Here is a 19,100-nt window from a genome sequence, read left to right on the forward strand (position 1 = left end):
AACTTTACATCACAATGAATTGGGACAAAATCCACATAAACGTTGCCTCACAGTATAACAAAAACACTAACCCTGTGCCTCTTCGGTGGGTAAGGAAAGGAATCAACATTTTGTAGGATTTGGTTCCATGCATTAGGGAAAAAAAAGAACCTTACTTTTGTGCCAAAATGCTGAGTTCCTGTGTGTACCCTTCAAAATAAAAGGCTATATACTTAAAACGGAAAGTCAAGTGACAGCTTTCACATGTAAACCATTTGACGTGATAAAACAGTCCCAAATAACAATTTTAACAATACTATATTTAAGATTTAGTTGAAACATTAATTAATTAATGTTAAGTAAATTGGATAAGTTCCACACACATTGCCTTTCAGATCATAGGTTTGATAGTGATACTGGTGATGAAGAACCCCTGAGTCAAATGTTCATTTTAGTCTATGCTGCGGGGTGCTCAGATAATGGATGTACATAATTTGGACACCATTTATTTAAACCATGCAAACCTTTTTTGACCCAGCCCCGTAAAAGAATTGGAATCGAGAATTGTTTGGAATCAGAATTGAAATAAGGAACCGGAATCGCTCAAATTCAAATGATGCCCAACCCTATTGATGATGGTATCTGTAAATGACGTTGTTTGTCTACATGTTCTCTGCGATTGGCTGGCAACCAGTTCAGGGCGTACCCCGCCTCTCACCTAGAGTCAGCTGGGATAGGCTCCAGAATTCTCGCGACCCTAGTGAGGATAAGCGGTATGGAAGATGGATTGATGGATGGTATGATGTTCTTTTTCTGATACATTTACGCCAGCTGTAACGAGACACACACCTTCCAAAAAGTTAAACTTTCATCTAGTCAGTCCATAGAATATTCTCTCACAAGTCTTTGAGAATCCATTCATCCATCCATTTTTTGTACCGCTTATCCTCAGAAGGGTTGGGGGCGTACTGGAGCCTATCCCAGCTATCTTTGGGTGGGAGGCGGGGTAGACCCTGAACTGGTCGACAGTCAATCGCAGGGCACATATAAACAAACAAACCATTCACACTCACATTCACACCTATGGGCAATTTAGAGTATTCAATTAACCTACCATGCATGTTTTTGGATGTGGGAGGAAACCGCAGTGCCCGGAGAAAACCCACGCAGGCACGGAGAGAACATGCAAAGTCCACACAGGAGAGGCCTGGATTTGAACCCCGGTTGTCAGAACTGTGAGGCTGATGTGCTAACCAGTCACCCAACGTACCGCCTCTTTGAGAATCCTTCACATTTTTTGGGGGGCAAAAGTAAGAGGAGCCTTTCTGCTTTCTTTTTGATCAGCAATATTTTCACCTTGGAACATTTTTGCACAGTCTCTTCTTTGTTGTCGAGTCACCTTAACTGAGGCAAGGGAGTCGTGCGGTTCCTTTAGATGTTGTCTTGGGTTCCTTTGTGACTTCCTAGATGAGTCGTTGCTGGGGTCTTGGGGTAATTTTTGTAGGTTAGCCAGTTCTGGGAAGGTTCACTATTGCTCCAGATTTTCTCCATTTGTGGATAATGGCTCTCGCTGTGGCTTCTTGGAGTCCTAAAGTTTTAGAAATGGCTTTGTAACCCTTTCCAGGTTGATAAATGTCAATTACTTTATTTCTCATCTCTTCTTGGATTTATTTGAATCGTGGCATTTTGTTGCAGCTTTTTGAGATCTTTTGGCCTGCTTCATTTTTTCAGACAGGTTCAATTTAAGTGATTTCTTGATTAACAGGTTTGGAGGTAATAAAGCCTGGGTGTGGTCAGTAAAAAGGAACTCAGATTTCCCAAAAAATTTGGATTAGCCACAGTTAATTCATGATCTAACAAGGGGGCAATTCCTTTTTCACACAGGGCCAGCCAGGTAGCCTATGTTTTGAAGCTTTTAAGTTAGTTTAAGGTATCTATGTCTGACATTTACATTTGTATCACTACCTTTAGTATTAAAGTGGGGAAACTGGAGGAAAAAAAAAAAAAAAAAAAAAAAAAAAAAAACGAATGAGAAGGGGGAAGATACTTTTTCACAGCACTGTATATACAGTATTGAGTTCATAGGAATGTCATTAAAAATGTAATGGTTTCAATCAAGATGGCATTGTAAATTTTCAGTTTACATGCCAAATTTCGAAGGGAACAGGGTTTGACCAGCATTCTCACCTCCTGATCGCTTGACGTCACTTTCCTCACAAGAACTTTCCTCACATCCCACAAATGCACAACATTGGTAGGCGTAAGGAAGGGAAATTGATCTACAAGTAGAAATGGCATTTAGTCAGAGAAATGTTTGATACAGTCTTAATAGTCAAGTCTCCATAGTCCCTTAGTGACGCAGACAAACTCACCAAAAGCATTGCTCTGCTAGAATTTTCTAATCGTTTCAAACTGTTACTGTTACAATGGGAGATATCTGGTGCCCAGTGGCATTTCCCGGAGAGGGGGAGTGGGGGTGCGGGGATGTGAGGACATTTCCAAATCTGAAATCTGGATTTATTTTGGGTTTTACACCAAAGACGGAAGCCTGGAATAGGATAAAAGCTACGCCATATGCAAACGATACTCCATATGCAATGCGAAAATCAAATACTGCGGAAACACCACAAACCTTCACGTACATGTTGCAAGGCACCACGATGGAGTGGATGTAAAAGGAAAACAAACGACTACTTCATAACTACTAACTCTTGAACAAGCTCGGTAAAATTTTCTGTAAATTCAACGTGTGCCACCAAAACAACACACCCGTTAACTTATTACATGTGCAAAGACATGCGCCCTCTGAGCTCGGTGGAAAGTGAAGGCTTTCGTTATTTGATGAACACAGTAGAGCCTCGTTATAACGATACCATGCCGCCAATATTTCACTGACACTGCTTTGCCCCATTTGTACAACGTTTAAACACCTAAACAAAGTGATTACTTCTTGTTCTAGACATACCTCTGTTAAATTGCACTAATGTTCAATATATCTAAAGTCATGTTGCACAGCTGTTGGGTTCTAAAATGCCATATTGATTAAAAATATTTGGTAGGCATATTTTTCTCTGATGTTGGAGCTCTTGAAGCCATTTTTGAGAGTAAAAATAGTTTACTTTTTATGACTAAGTATTTATGTGTTTTTACACAGAATGTTGTTTTTTAATGACACATTTAATGCAATAAACTGAATATGCATTTAAGCAGGTTTGAAAATGGATGGCACTTAAAACAGAAGAATGTTGCATTAATAAATGACCCTGAATATTTTTATATGATGCTTATGCATAAAATATGGAGTCCTGCCACCTCCAGTTGGCACAATTACTTGAGTGCTCACTGTTCTGACATTTTAGGCAAATAAAATGTATTTCATACAAGTTTGCGTTTTACTACTTTCCTGAGTAGTTGTATCTAAAGTTGTACATTTAAAAAAATAAAAAATTTTAAAAATTGCAATAATCGTAAAGTTTAAAATCGGGATTAATCGAATAAAATTCCCGTGGCAGTAATAAAAGTTATCTTGTAGTACAAATATTTATTAACAATAATAATATACTTTTAACCTGCCCACGTTGTGAAGTGACATGTGCAGTGACATACAAAATCATTTCCGGCTCAGATGTGGCATCCTGTGTGGACGTGAATTATTTTATATTGATATCTCTAAACACGTATTAATTGGCCTATCTTGTTGTTCAAAGTCAGACCTATGTGACATACTGTATACTGTATCGCCAAATCACTTATTTTGATGTTTTGTGACTGTAACAATATCTTAGCAATTAGCCTTGCTTTGACAATCTTTGCCTATCCAATCTTCGTCCTGTCTTCGTGACACTTTTGTAAGAAGCATGTTAAGAAGTGTAGCTTATTCGCTACCATGGAGGCGATGATTAGTGACTTACAATGCATTGATACTGGACGCAAAAAGAACTTTCGCCTCCGCGGCTTGGCTGCCGGGTGTCATAATAAAATAGCATGTACCAAGCAGCTGTTCAATGTGGACACGCCGGTGATGTCAGATGCTGAATTCCCCCCCCCCCCCCCCACACTAATATCCGGAACAATCAGTGTTATGGCCGTAACGAGTCAATGTTCAGTGATTTCCTGAACAAAATACGGACGTTCCGTAATATTTGGCAGCTCTGACTACAGCCATTATTCCCTCCTGAATCATCATTCTTCTTTATTTGAAGACATTCTGGACAATTGTTTTCCAACTTTGTGGGAACAGTATGGAATAATTGTGTTATTCAAATTGCGCAATTTACTTTTAAGCCACTGTGGTGACTACGCCAGTGGTAAAAATGTATTTGCATACAAGTTGATTGAGGTAACATTTGCTTATTAATTTTGTTAATTAATTCTTCAGTGTTTCCTCACCTGAGTTTGGGTAACTGCCTTACAGTCAGCACATTTTTCATCTGTGGGTTCCCTGAGAGTTTCAGCTGACTGAGGGCCCTCAGTCCAGTCATTGAAAGCACAGTCAGAGAGTTTACACTCAGATCTCTGCAAGGAAAGTTTGTACACAAGCCATTTAATATTATACTACATTACACAGAGTTGCAGTCTGGGTGGTTAATCATTTCTACTTACAGGTTAGTGAGAGCAGCAAGGGTCAGAAATGCATCTCTGTGAATAAATTTGATTTTATTTCTACTCAGGTCTCTGTGGAAAAGCAGAACAATCAAGGTATGCAACGATACAGGGCATCCAGTAAGCATGTGTGCATGAGAGAGTGTGAGAGAGACAGAGAGAGAGAAGGGAGGGATAGAAATCGAGCGACAGAGACTGACTGACTTACAGTAAACGAAGAGCAGTAAGACCTTGAAAATGTTGCCTTCCTATTTGCTCAATTTGGTTGTGCTGAAAGCTTCTGTTGATTGAAAACGAGGCCATTAAGACATACAGTACATTGTTTTCACAAGTTTAAAGATTTAAATACATCTTTCATTTTAAGGGCATTTTAAAGGTATAGCATTACTATCAATATCAAAACTCACATCTCCTGCAGTTGGACACAGCCCTGAAGGGATGGTAACTCCTTGATCTCATTGTAGGACAAATCTCTAATGAGGGGAACATAGACTCTTAATTAGCTCAGTGGTAACATCAGAAATGAAGGCCTGACGACGAAGGCCAGTCAACACGCAAAGAATGGAAAGGAAAAGCTTCTTACAGTGTCCTTAGGAGCTTGAGATTGTCCCACAGAACAGTGGGGACAGACGATATCCTGGTCCCCGACAGTGTCCTGGGAACAAAAAAACATCATCAGCCACCACTGTGACGCACACAATCGAATTAGCAGTGATTATGCATTTAGGTTCCCTCACAGGCTCTCAATGTTGTTTGTCCATGTAAGGATTGGGAAGTCATGCATCATGCCTGCTCCACGCAGCATCCTGGGAAACACATTGCAAGAAAATATACATTGTAGTAACAGACCAAAGATCCAAAAGGGGACAGCAAGGAAATTTGAATCAAAACACACAATGCATCTATGATATATAAATAACACATTGTCCCTGTTGGGCGGAATCCTTGTACAACCCTAATTCCAATGAAGTTGGGACGTTGTGATAAACATAAATAAAAACAGAATACAATGATTTTAAAATCATGTGCAACCTATATTTAATTGAATACACTACAAAGACAAGGCGCCAAGCAGGTGTGGGTATACTTATTGACTCGGCGCCTGTGCGTTTGGGTTCACCATGGTGGACGAGAGGTTAGCCTCCTTCCGCCTTCGGGTGGGGGGACGGGTCCTGACTGTTGTTTGTGCCTATGCACCAAACAGCAGTTCAGAGTACCCACCCTTTTTGGAGTCCTTGGAAGGGGTGCTGGAGAGCACTCCCGCTCCCGCTGGGGACTCCATCGTTCTGCTGGGGGACTTCAATACTCACGTGGGCAATGACAGTGAGTCCTGCTTCATTTCCCAAACAGTGCGTTCACGTTGGTATTAGACCCTATATTGCTATCATATAATACCATTGCACACTCACATCAACACCATATCAGCCAAAATATATGCTCAATCTCTAATTTTATAAGATAAAAACAACAACAACAAAAACACCAATTTATAAAGTAGTCATTGATTTAAAATGGTAGAATACATCGCCGGGCACCAGCCATCATCATCACAATCTGCACTCTTGCCAAGCCTCCAACCGTTCAAAAAGCCTTGAATACTTCACAAAAGCAAATGCCTGTTACGTCATTGCCCCGAACTGTTTTCCAATGATTCAGAGCCATGAAAGATGCAATGAATAAAAAGATGAGCAGACTAACCCAGTGTATTAAAGTGAACTCCGATTGCAATTACATGTTTGGTATATTTTATCTCTTTCGACTTGAGTAACATAACAATAAGATACAACTTTCGATAATTATTTTCACATTTATATGTTTTTAGAAATCATAATTTCAACATAGGCCGCCATTGTTTTTTCATCGCAGTTCATTCTGGGTAGTGACGTCAAATGGGGATGTGCCCGACAAGCGGCGTTTTTAGCAGTAGCCACAGTAGCAGCCCCTGGCAGCGATGAATGCTGGTCAGCCATTTTAGTTCGAGCCAGAGTGTGATCAGGGAAATGAGGAGAGTGAAGAAGACACAAGAAATGAGGATGAAGATAACTGTTCTGAAGAAACTCGAGTTGGTCATATTCAGTAGTATATTTGTAGCTACTGCTAATGTGGGCTGATCAAGGTACGTGGCCAGCGCCTCCTGTCTTTCGTGTCTTTTAGCTTGGCTTTTGCTTGTCACACGTGGCCGTTTAGGCTCCTTGTGAGGAAAGAATAAAAATAGAATCTGGGCTAAAGTGACGAGAACAAAGCCTCTTTCGGCAGCTCAACTCTTCCCGACCGCATCCTCCCACCGTTTCCTCAACTTTCTCTCTTTGGGAAAGCTATGAATGCTTACCTCCTTTTTTTGCATTCCGTCCTGATTGGAAATTGCATCCAAATGTGGCGCAGTATGGCATTTTTAACTCTTTTTGCTGATGATAAATTGTTTGCAAATGGCTAGCAAAGCTCCGCAGACAGCAGCAACGTACCAATTTTACAACAACCATTCTACGTCATCATTCCCAAAATGCTTTGAACACGCTAAAACATGGCGGCAATAGTGTATCAAATTATGGTCTAAAAAAATCTGTTTTTTAACTTATAGGAGTAAATTATAAATATATACCACTATATTTCCATAGTAGCGGTCAGTAGTTGTAAAATTAAATGTATTTGTCATTTCAATCAGAGCTCACTTTAAAACAAACCTTACCTCCAAAGGTGACAAGCATCCTTCCCTCACAAAACATTACAGCGATCGATTTTAACAAAAGAAGCCCACACAAATGCATGTAACATTACTATTTTCAGTCGTTATTGTCTAAAAAACATTCAGACTTTTAAAACAGGCGATTATTACTAGTGATGCACCGAAATGAAAATTCTTTGTCGAAACCGGGGGGGGGGGTCGTTGGTGGGGAGCCAAGCAAGTCAAGTCGAGTCGCCACTAAACTTCAAGAAAGTCGAGTCGAGTCTTTCAAGTAAGTCGCAAGTCAAGTCATACAATCTTGCTCGAGTCACAACATATATTGGAGTGGTAATAAAAGTTCATAATTCTTCTTCCCCATAAATCATAAGATTAAAAAAAGTATTCACACCTTATAAATTAAATGAACAACAACTGAGATTATGAATGATTTAATTTATTGCACTGAATTGCTTTAAAGTTGTATTTCAAACTCAATTTCACTGAACTTTATTTCTAAACAAACTTTGCTGTGTACTTTGTGATGACAGCCTTGTAACTCCTACCGTTCTTAAGAGGACACAATTAAGCAAAAGCCAAGGCTGTTTTCTGTTGGTCAAATATAATTAGATGTGTACCTCATGGGCTAAAGGAAAAGGAGATTCATAATTAAGGGAATAATACATGACATAAAAATGTTGTCATCGTTCAAAAAAAGTAATGTAAACAAAATCTGCATTCCTCCTGTGTCCTCTAATTAAATCACTCAGTCGGGTTTGTTAATTTATTTAGAAGCACTGACTCCGGACAATTGACATTCGATTAAAGGTTATGTTTCATATGCCGTGGTCTCAATTTCAAAAACATAGTGCAGGCAGCGTGTCTGTGACACAAGATTGTTGTGTCACAGACACAGCAGATTTTGACGGTGACGTTTCAATAAAGACTTTCAGTAGTATGAAAATTATATTCACACGTAGCTACTCACAATTTGTACCGTACTTATTAATAGTGGAACGCACCCTTGTCAATGACATTTTTATTGCCGTGATTGTTATGCAGTGATCCCATACAGCAGACCTACAACGCATCTGGCATCTTCTAGCTCTTTCATCACGCCCACAAAAGTCTTCACAATTTTTATTATTATTTTTTTTTAAATCTCCACAACACTAGCAACTTTGGTTCATGAGAAAGAGAGAGAAAAGAGACTTTTGCGTGCCCATGAACCGGTTCGGAGGTTCGGCCAATTATCATAAACCGTCCTACCCCTAGTTACCATACTTAGCGATAGTAAAACATTCACAATCACCTCATTTATATTCTTAATCGTCCCAAACCAGTCTATGAAACTTAATGTTTGACAAGCTAGCTAAAAAAAATCCTCACCGGCTCGGCGCCTGTACGTTGGGGTTCAACGAGAGGTGGACGAGAGGGTAGCCTCCCTCCGCCTTCGAGTGGGGGGACGGGTCCTGACTGTTGTTTGTGCCTATGCATCAAACAGCAGTTCAGAGTACCCACCCTTTTTGGAGTCCTTGGAGGGGGTGCTGGAGAGCGCTCCCGCTGGTGACTCCATCATTCTGCTGGGGGACTTCAATGCTCACGTGGGCAATGACAGTGAGACCTAGAAAAGCGTGATTGTGAGGAACGGCTCCCCAGATCAGAACCCAAGCGGTGTTCTGTTATTGGACTTCTGTGCTCATCACGGATTGTCCATAACGAACACCATGTTCAAGCATAAGGGTGTCCACACGTGCACTTGGCACCAGGACACCCTAGGTCGCAGTTCGATGATCGACTTGGTGGTCGTGTCATCGGACTTGCGGCCGCATGTCTTGGACACTCGGGTGAAGAGAGGGGCGGAGCTGGCAACTGATCACCACCTGGTGTTGAGTTGGCTCCGATGGTGGGGGAAGATGCCGGTCCGACGTGGCAGGCCCAAACATATTGTGAGAGTCTGCTGGGAACGTCTGGCGGAATCCCCTGTCAGACGGAGTTTCAACTCCCTCCTCCGACAGAACTTTGCTCATGGCGGGGGTACATCGAGTCCGAGTAGACCATGTTCCGCACCTCCATTGCTGAGGCGACCAACCGGAGCTGTGGCCGTAAGGTGGTTGGTGCCTGTCGTGGCGGAAATCCCCGAACCCGTTGGTGGACACCAACGGTGAGGGATGCCGTCAAGCTGCAGAAGGAGTCCTATCGGGCCTTTTTGGACTGTGGGACTCTTGAGGCAGCTGATGGGTACTGGCTGGCCAAGCGGAATGCAGCTTTGGTGGTTGCTGAAGCAAAAACTCAGGCACGGGAGGAGTTCGGTGAGGCCATGGAGAAAGACTTCCGGACGGCTTTGAGGAAATTCTGGTCCACCATCCGGCGTCTCAGGAGGGGTAGCAGTCAACACATCAACACTGTGTATAGTGGGGATGGGGCGCTGCTGACCTCGACTCGGGACGTTGTGAGCCGGTGGGGAGAATACTTCAAAGAGATCCTCAATTCCATCGACACGCCTTCCCATGAGGAAGCAAAGTCTCTGAGGCGGGCTCTCCTATCTCTGGGGTTGAGGTCACCGCCCAGAGTTCCTCAAGGCTCTGGATGTTGTAGGGCTGTCCTGGTTAACACGCCTCTGCAACACCGCGTGGACATTGGGGACAGTGCCTCTGGATTGGCAGACTGGGGTGGTGGGGGGGACCGGAGTGTGTGTTCCAACTACAGGGGGATCACACTCCTCAGCCTCTCTGGTAATGTCTATTCAGGTGTGCTGGAGAGGAGGGTCCGTCGGGAAGCTGAATCTCAGATTCAGGAGGAGCAGTGTGGTTTTCGTCCTGGCCGTGGAATAGTGGACCAGCTCTACACCCTTGGCAGGGTCCTCGAGGGTGCAGGCACACATTCAGGCTAAGCCGAAAGGCGAAGCTCTCGATTTACCGATCGATCTAAGTTATTACCCTCACCTATGGTCATTAGCTGAGGGTCGTGACCGAAAGAACAAGATCCCGGATACAAGCGGCCGAAATGAGTTTCCTCCGCAGGTTGTCCGGGCTCTCCCTTAGAGATAGGTTGAGAAGCTCAGTCATCCGGGAGGATCTCAGAGTAGAGCCGCTGCTCCTCCACATCGAGAGGAGCCAGATGAGGTGGCTGGGGCATCTGATTCGGATGCCTCACAGACGCCTCCCTGGTGAGGTGTTCCGGGCACATCCCACCGGGAGGAGACCCTGGGGACGACCCAGGACGGGACTGGAGAGACTACATCCTTCAGCTGGCCTGAGAACGCCTCGGGATCCCCCCGGAAGAGCTGGATGAAGTGGCTGGGGAGAGGGAAGTATGGGCGTCCCTGCTAAAGCTACTGCTCCCGCGACCCGACCTCGGATAAGCGGTAGAAAATGGATGGATGGATGGATAGCTAGCTAAACTGTTAAATTAGCTTACCTGTCTTTGTTTTGTTGTGATGGATGAAGCTCGACATCATTGTTGTGTCTTTAATGCGCGAGTTGCAAGCCATGCAGTTTACCATCCTCTTTTTGCAGACTTTATCGAGAGCACAATCCTTGAATCCAAATAGTATCTTTAGTGCGCCTTTCATCGTTGTTCATGCAGGTGGCTATGTTACACTTGCAAGTGGGCAACAATGCAGACTGGGTTGCCAGTAGACTACACCGATCTGATCGGCCTGATCGGATTCGGCCGATAATTAGTATTTTATGCTGATCGGCTTTAATGTCATAATTCGCAGATCATCCACAAATGACATTTACTCCGCGTCGCCATCGTGTACAGTATATTTGAATGCAAAAGCAGATAGACAACACATAATGCCCAGATCAGACTACAAGACAAATTTGGTCTTTCACGATTTCCCTTTGTCAGACTACTGTAATAAAATCTTGTATTCTTTATCTTGTCAACTCAAACGCGACCGGATACACTCATTACCACGGACACGACAACAACAACCAATCGCATTGTGTGTGTTATAAGAACAAAATGGGGGAAAGAAACTGTGTGCTGGTGGTTACCAGTGCTCAGGAGAGGACTTAAATTCAAGGCTTGCTTGAGGTATGTTCACGAACTGTACTTTTAATATGATAAGGCCCACAATCAGGCAACAAAACAGAATGTAGCCTAGCAAGCTAGTGCTAGCACTAACGGTTGTACCGGCATTCTGTCAAATCATGCTCTAAAGTTTTGGTGTGTGTGAAGTAATTTAATTACGATAAAGCAATTTAATTACAGTAAGTTAGCACCCATTATTTGTGTCATGTTGTAACGTTGGTTTGACCTGACTGATTAGAATACATGACTTGACAAGATATTTTTGAAGATACGCAGTACATAGGACACAATTGTATACAGTAAATGAACAAGTCATTTATATAGACACATTGCTCCATCTTGTGATCGGATCGGTGATTTTTTTTTTTTTTAAACTCGCTGATCGGTCCCAAAAATCCCGATCCTGTAAAGCCTAGTTGCCAGGTTGGCGCGAAGACCCCCCCAAAACTTTTCTCTCTTTTAAAAAGAAAAAAACAAGGCAAACTGTCTTAATTAAAATGCAGATTTCCAACTATAAACAAGATGACTCAAGTCAAGTAGTTCAAGTCAAGTCTCTTGGCTACCAAGTCAAAGTCATGTCAAGTCTTAAGTATTTGACAAGTCGCAAGTCATAAAACTGTCAACTCAAGGCTAACCCCCCCCCCCCCCCCCCCCCCCATCTATGATGATTAGTGACTTTCATGCTGCGCTGAAAACTGACGCGAGGCGCACGTTCTTACGCCTCTGCGGCTCAGCATCGTATTTAGCCGCGTTATCTGTAGCTCGTAGGTAGCTGGGGCAGCGCACATACAGTAGATAGCATGCAACAAGCATTCCACATTAGTAGCCGAACAGCGGAAAGCAGCAACGTTGGGCGATTATAGGGACGCTGCAGTTTGGGTGCTCCGCGACCATAAGGACGGTAAAGCCATGTGGCTCTCACAATTCATTGCGACATGCAAATTTGAATTATTGCCGTAATAAAGACGTTCATGTTTGTTGTTAATTTGTGTTTATGTTACCACTAGTTGAATGTGTGCCTTATTTAACTGTCACATTTATGGTTGATTTATGGTGCACGACTATGTCAGAATCAAACCATGACTGTAGGCTGTATGTAGTGACGTCCCAGTTAATTCAACCACAGCCAAATGGGCACGGCTTGAGAAAAGCAAACATTCTTAACTATGAAGTGTCCAAGCTCCCGTGTCGGCCGTATCAAAGCTATGAGTTCGCAGTAGTAAACGACATGCTATTTCCGCCATTGTTTTTGGTGACAAAGGACAAATGCACCTTTGGGCTATTTTCGGCCGAAACATTTTGGTAGCTGAAATTTCTGTGCATCACTAATTATTACACTGCACGGCTTCTGCAGAACGAGGAAATTTGAGTTTCAGAACACTTCTGAAACATTTTGAGCATTCAAGAGCATCAATAGATTTGCTCTCAAGGACCACTTTAAATTGGTTAATATTGCATAAAAATTACAGACTACGTGATGACATACCAATAGTATCAATTTGTGAAAACATATTAGATTGACCATATTTGGACATACGGAATTTCCCCCCTACAACAACGATATATAAGATACAGTACATAGAAAACCCTCACAGACAGACGTATACTAGATTTTGCAGGGCTTTGTCAGGAAACGTGCATGACTTACAGGGAGTGGAGGTCAGACAAATTCTGGAAAGCCGTAGAACCCACATAGGACAAAGGGTTGTCATAGAAATGTCTGTAATGAGGGACAACGATTTATTTAACAAGAATGGTTCCACCTTTTGGACAATGTATGCAAAAGTAAGCTGATGTGGTATATGCAATAAAAAGAGCACTATGTTGTATGAGGTGTCACTTCTATATGGGAGTGGATCAGGGTGTGTATTTGATCTTACATGGTTCTTAGTAAGGGGTTGTTATGAAAAGCCCCTTCAGGTATGGAAGTTATATCATTGCTATGGAATCCCCTGCAAGAAAAAAGGCCAAATACATTCATTGTAAATGTTGAGAGAGTGGCACACATGACTGCATACATACATATACTGTAGGGCTGCACAATTGTGGCCAAAATGATAATCACAATTATTTTCATCAATATTGTTATTGTGATTATTCCTCATGTTTGGGAAAACATCTGTATTTTTATTGCACTACTTTTCAACAAATGTTTTCAGCGCACAATGAAACTTTAAATAAGAATAAATTACAGATAATTGAACATCTATCCAAGAATTTCAAATTTACCAAGGGCTGACTGAATAAATATGCTATTACAGAGTGGCAATCATGAAGTGTAAGAAGACATTTGGGTTTCAGATCAAAAGATGAATATGAGACAAAAGTTCTGAATTCCAGATTTCATGGTATTTACACCTAGATGTGTTAAACAACTCAGGACAGAGCATCTTTTGTTTGAAGCAACCCTCTTTCCAAGTGAGCAAAATTATTGGAACAGATATTTACTGTAAATTAACTTTAAGTGAATAGCATTTAATATTTGGTGGCATAACCCTTACCAGCAGTAACTGCATCAAGCCTGCGACCTATTGACTTCACCAGACTGTTGCCTTTGGCATTTGAAATGTTTTTCCAGGCCTTTACTGCAGCCTCTTTCAGTTCTTTTTTGTTTCTGGGGGTTTTCCCCTTCAGTCTCCTCTTCAGGAGGTAAAATGCATGCTCTATTGCAGGCTTGGGCAACCCGCGGCTCGCGAGCCGCATGCGGCTCTTACGTTCACGCCCCTCTCTACTGCCCGTTGCCAGGCAACCCGGAAACACTGGGAAGGGACTACACAATTTCCCATAGTCAAGTCAAGTTTATTTGTATAGCCCTTAATCACAAAAGAGTCTCCAAGCAGGAGACGAGGGGGGAGGAAATAGTACAAGCGGCAGTAAAACAGGCTTACATGTCAAATGCCAAATGGTAAATGCCAAAGAATATAAATAAATCTTAGTGAAACGATAAAACGCACCATATAAACACCTCAATTGGAATTAACAGAACGAACCCGGATGGAATTTTGTTTGGTTTCATAGGGGTGGAATATTCCTTTTCCCAAACTGATCAAAAGCATATTTTCATCATGCAAACCGTTAATCCGTATGTCAGGTTGCGCTCTGTCTGCGGATGCTCTGTTTTGACATTTATAAATGCACGGTGACATCATTTACGCAAGCAATATGGTGGCTTCCTACCCGCACTCATATTTGGCGGAGATCTTGTTTATTTTAATTACCTATGTTGTTTTTAAATCAAGCATTCTTTTTAAAAACGTATAAAAACAATCCCAACTACTATGCTAAATAGACAATGGACCTTCAGCTTGATAAATGACGTGATGTTTACAACAATGCGCATGTAAAAACGCAGTCGGAATAGACACGTAAAGGAATTGCTTCGAGTTGCAACAACTGAGTATAAACCAGATTTGAAAAGAATTGTTGAGGGAAAGGAATACCAGAACTCCCATAAAGCAACATGCACGGTGAGAGAAATAATGCTATCGTAAATTATTATATTTTTGTTTGTAGACATAAATTGAACGTTGAACCGAGTTGTTTTTTAATCATAAAGCATAAAAAAAAAATGTTAAAGCTGGTTTGAGAAAGCGTCATAAAGTCCAGTCTCTCTCACACACCCACACACACACACACACACACACACACACACACACACACACACACACACACACACACGTGCTTTGTTACCTCAGGGCCTGGACAGCTTGCTATCGTCAATGTAAAATAAAGTCACAGGTTTATCAAGATATTTTGCAGAAGAACTTGAGCCCATCTGCCCAACAGGTGAACACTTGTGGTCTTAGTTCTGTGGGATACCAATTTTGTCATTTTGTCACTATCATATTAATGTGTGACATTTACAGAAAATCTGGCAGACCAGAGGTCTCTATGTGTAAGAGAGCAAGAGATTGAGTGGAAGAGATGGGAGCCGTTTATGTGTGCCCAGGGGGAAAATTGCTACAACTGTCCTGGGCCCCTGGCTTATTCCACCCTGTGTGTGTCCGTGTGTATGATGTGGTTCTTCGCAGTAACACAGTAAAAAATTGTGGCTCTTAGCCTCTGACTGGTTGACCATCCCTGCTCTATTGGGTTAAGGTCCGGTAACTGACTTAGCCAGTCTAAGACCGTCCATTTTCTTTCCCCTAATGAAGTTCTTTGTTGTGTTGGCAGTGTGTTTGGGTCATCGTCTTGATGCATGATGAAGCTTCTCCTGATTAGCATGGATGCATTTTTCTGTAAATTGCCAGACAAAATGGTTGTGTAGACATCAGAATTCATTCTGCTGCTACCATCATGAGTTACATCATCAATAAAGACGAGTAAGCCCGTTCCAGAAACAGCCATGCAAGCCCAAGCCATGACATTACCTCCACCACGCTTCACAGATGAGCTTGTGTGTGGATCATAAGCAGATCCTCTCTTTCTCCATACTTTGGCCTTTCCATCACTTTGGTAGAGGTTAATCTTGGTCTAATCAGTCCATAAAAAGTTTTTGTTCCAAAACTTTTGTGGCTCATCGATGTATTTCTTTGAAAAATCCAATCTGGTCTTCCGATTATTTTTGCTGATGAGTGGTTTGCATCTTGTTGTATGGCCTGTATGTTTCTTCTCTCGAAGTCTTCTTCGAACAGTGGATTGTGATACCTTCACCCCTGCCCTGTGGAGGTAGGCAGTGATGTCACTGACTGTTGTCTTTGGGTGTTTTTTCACAGCTCTAACAATGTTTCTGTCGTCAACTGCTGTTGATACCCTTGACCGAGATGTCTGTTGCTCAGTACACCAGTAGTTTCTTTTTCAGGACATTCCAAATTGTTGTATTGGCTATGCCCAATGTTTGTGCAATAGCTCTGATTGATTTTCTCTCTTTTCACAGCTTCAAAATAGTTTGCTATTAAATAGTTTGCTTCTCTCCCATAGTTAGTTAAATTGACTGTCTGTTGTACTAGAGCGGCTCCAACTACCGGAGACAAATTCCTTGTGTGTTTTGGACATACTTGGCAAATAAAGATGATTCTGATTCTGATTCATGTTTGCTTAACAGCAAATGCAATTTTCACAGGTGAAACCCTAAGCCAAAAACGAGCACTATGTAATGTTTAAACAATCAATCTAAAAGGCAACACCTGAGCAACTAGAAACACCAATCACTCACATTTACTTATGCTCACTTGAAAAGTGGGTGGGTTCAAACAAAAGGTGCGCTGTCCTGCATTGTTTAACATCTAGATGTAAATACCATTAAATAAAAGCTGGAATTCTGAACTTTTGTCTCATATTCATCTTTTGATCTGAAACCCAATTGTCTTCGGTATACAACAAAAACAAAGGAATTGACCTTGCCATTCCAATACATTTGGAGGAGACTGTATTGGTTGTCCAGTACATTGACAATTTTTCTGCCATTTTTTCAGATGGTTGAACAGATTAATTGTGTTACCTTGCAGGGCAGAAAACTCTGCTGGACTCTTTACTTATGACCTATTTAACGTGACTTTGTTGAACCGAAACATGTCCAGAAAAAAATATCCCTTTCCAAGGCACTAGCTCCTCACCATGATGCTCCTCATTTCCAATTTTTGCTGTACTTTCTTGTCTCAGCATGATTTGCTCCACCGAGTGACTGAGGCTGAGGTCCCACTGCAGGATGCACTTGGCGCCGCTCGTTTGTTATTCAGGCAGCTTAATGAAGCTTTAACCATGTGTTGGCCCCTTGGTGGTTTATTGACTACTGGTTGAGAAAGTGCTTCAAGTTCATATGCAGAAGAACCCGCATTTTAAATGAACAGTCATTTTAAATAAACGATCAGGCTAATTTAATAGTGGCAGCCAAAATCGTGATCACAATTAAAACTTCATTAATTATTATACACGGATGATACCCTATTTAAAAACAAGATGCGTTACAGAAGGCTATTCGTATCTTGAATCATTTGCAAGTTATGCCATTTTTCTATTGCAGCCTGTCTTATTTCCCTAAGCGTGGGTAAACATTTCTGCTGCTTTTTTCTTCATTTGCTGCCTCATCAAAAATTGCCACGTTTCTTAAATGATGAAAAATCACAAAAGAGGTACCAATCATTGACCAATTCATGAGGTCCAACCATGGGGGATAGAGCCTCCCATGCAAAGGAGGGAGCGGACAGTGTTGTCACTATTCCCGGCTCCCCTCTCTAAACAAGAACGATGTAAAGAACCTTTTCTTTACATCGCTCCCCAGGCCAACTGGCCCTCAGGAAAGTCTCTTTTGTAAAGCCAGACCGTAAACGACGTAAACCTGCCACATTTCACTGCAATCTAATTTTCCAATTATGGCAACCTTTTTGTCCATTGAAATTGCTTACCTGTTCTTAGTAATGCCGCAATCATCATTTTGCTTTACGATTGCAATTAACCCTGATAGATGGGCTAATTTTAGTCACAAAAACCACAAAGAAATGTTATGAAGACCTAGAGCACAAGCAAATGCAAATTACAAAATTGACGCTGTGGGGATGGAGTGGCGTGAATTTGGCGTAGTAGACGTCACTGCTACCTGTCATGTGTTGTGGCAAAACGTCATACTACACTGAAGGCATGTAACTAAAAAAAATTATGCTTTTGAAGAAGTATTACCAAGAAATTTTTAACTAACACTGCTGTTTTCATATGTCCGAATGTTCATGAGGAGGGTAGTGTTTGATTACTTAAAGACCTTTAGAGGTCCGTCCGATACTTTACATTTATCAGACTTTGGAACAAATCTGACTGATAATATTTAAAAACAAACAAAACAATTACATATACTTACAGTTCTTTCAGTTTGGGCAGGGCTTCGATTGCTTTGGGAAAAGCAATTAGGTTGTTAAAGTTAAGATCCCTGCAATGAGAAAAGGCATGCAGATGAGTCAACAGTTCCCCAGCATTTTGTACTGACAGATTATTTGTCTCCAAGTGCAAATATATACAAATACAATTTGTCGATAAGCCAACCACACTTCGACTTATTACTATATTATAATATGGTAAGCTGTTAGATGGTAAGTCTAGTGTAATATACATTCCAGTTACATTCTTGAAACACTATTAGCAATAAATCACACGATTAAAAAAAAGTCAGAATTGCAAATGCATTAGATTAAATAAAGGCTGACTTGAGGCCAAGAGAGAATTCTGAACTGATGAGTAGGAAAATGCAGTGAACATCAATAGACACACAAGAAAAGCATTTTGACTTCTCTGTTCACCAGTAAAGGAGTTTGCCTTTCAGTGTGGCTGAAGGATTTTCATGGTTGTGTGGCAGGAAGAAGCAAACAGTGGGAGGGCAGATTTGATAAGAAATCATGTACTTTGGTCTATTTATCCTCAAGCAATTACAAGAGGAAGTGGAGACAATGATGTCTGGAGGACCAGAGCAAAGGTGGGGGTGGGAGGAGTTGTTAACGCATGCAGACGGTTACACACACAAATGCACACACCCACTTATTCACATATGGAACAAATCTGACTGACTCAAATCATTTTACTCGTAACTTACAGTGTTTCCAGGTTCACAAGACCAGTGAAGCATTTGTTGCCAATCTCTGTAATTCTGTTGTTGTGAAGATGCCTGAACAAAAATAAGGAAAAAAAGCTTGACTACTCTGCACTTGGAAATGCAGTACATATTACAAATGTTCTTTTCAACTTGATGTATGTGGTTTATTTATGTGGCTTTGCAATTTCTGGCCCATTGTCTTTTCTTTGCGTTTATATAAATATTTACCATTCAGTGTGACTTTGAGTTTCTATTAAGTGAGCATGATTTTTTTTTAAGTCAGTATAAAAGGGAGTCAAC

General features: G+C 41.5%; 1 protein-coding gene across 3 annotated transcripts in view; it reads right to left on the minus strand.

Moving 5' to 3' along the window:
* lgr4 (leucine-rich repeat containing G protein-coupled receptor 4) overlaps positions 1–19,100 on the minus strand; it is an 85,802-nt gene that overhangs the window by 9,224 nt on the left and 57,478 nt on the right. For all 3 annotated transcript variants that reach the window (XM_061670522.1, XM_061670523.1, XM_061670521.1), the window contains 11 exons: positions 18,801–18,872; positions 18,075–18,143; positions 13,165–13,236; positions 12,933–13,004; positions 5,319–5,387; positions 5,165–5,236; positions 4,989–5,054; positions 4,790–4,861; positions 4,582–4,653; positions 4,369–4,494; positions 2,167–2,258 (listed from right to left, as the gene is read on the minus strand). In XM_061670522.1, coding sequence (XP_061526506.1) covers positions 2,167–2,258; positions 4,369–4,494; positions 4,582–4,653; positions 4,790–4,861; positions 4,989–5,054; positions 5,165–5,236; positions 5,319–5,387; positions 12,933–13,004; positions 13,165–13,236; positions 18,075–18,143; positions 18,801–18,872 — 854 coding nt within the window. The remainder of the gene's footprint in view (positions 1–2,166; positions 2,259–4,368; positions 4,495–4,581; positions 4,654–4,789; positions 4,862–4,988; positions 5,055–5,164; positions 5,237–5,318; positions 5,388–12,932; positions 13,005–13,164; positions 13,237–18,074; positions 18,144–18,800; positions 18,873–19,100) is intronic.

This window comes from Phycodurus eques, chromosome 2 (assembly GCF_024500275.1).
Source record: "Phycodurus eques isolate BA_2022a chromosome 2, UOR_Pequ_1.1, whole genome shotgun sequence".
Taxonomy (NCBI): Eukaryota; Metazoa; Chordata; class Actinopteri; order Syngnathiformes; family Syngnathidae; genus Phycodurus; species Phycodurus eques.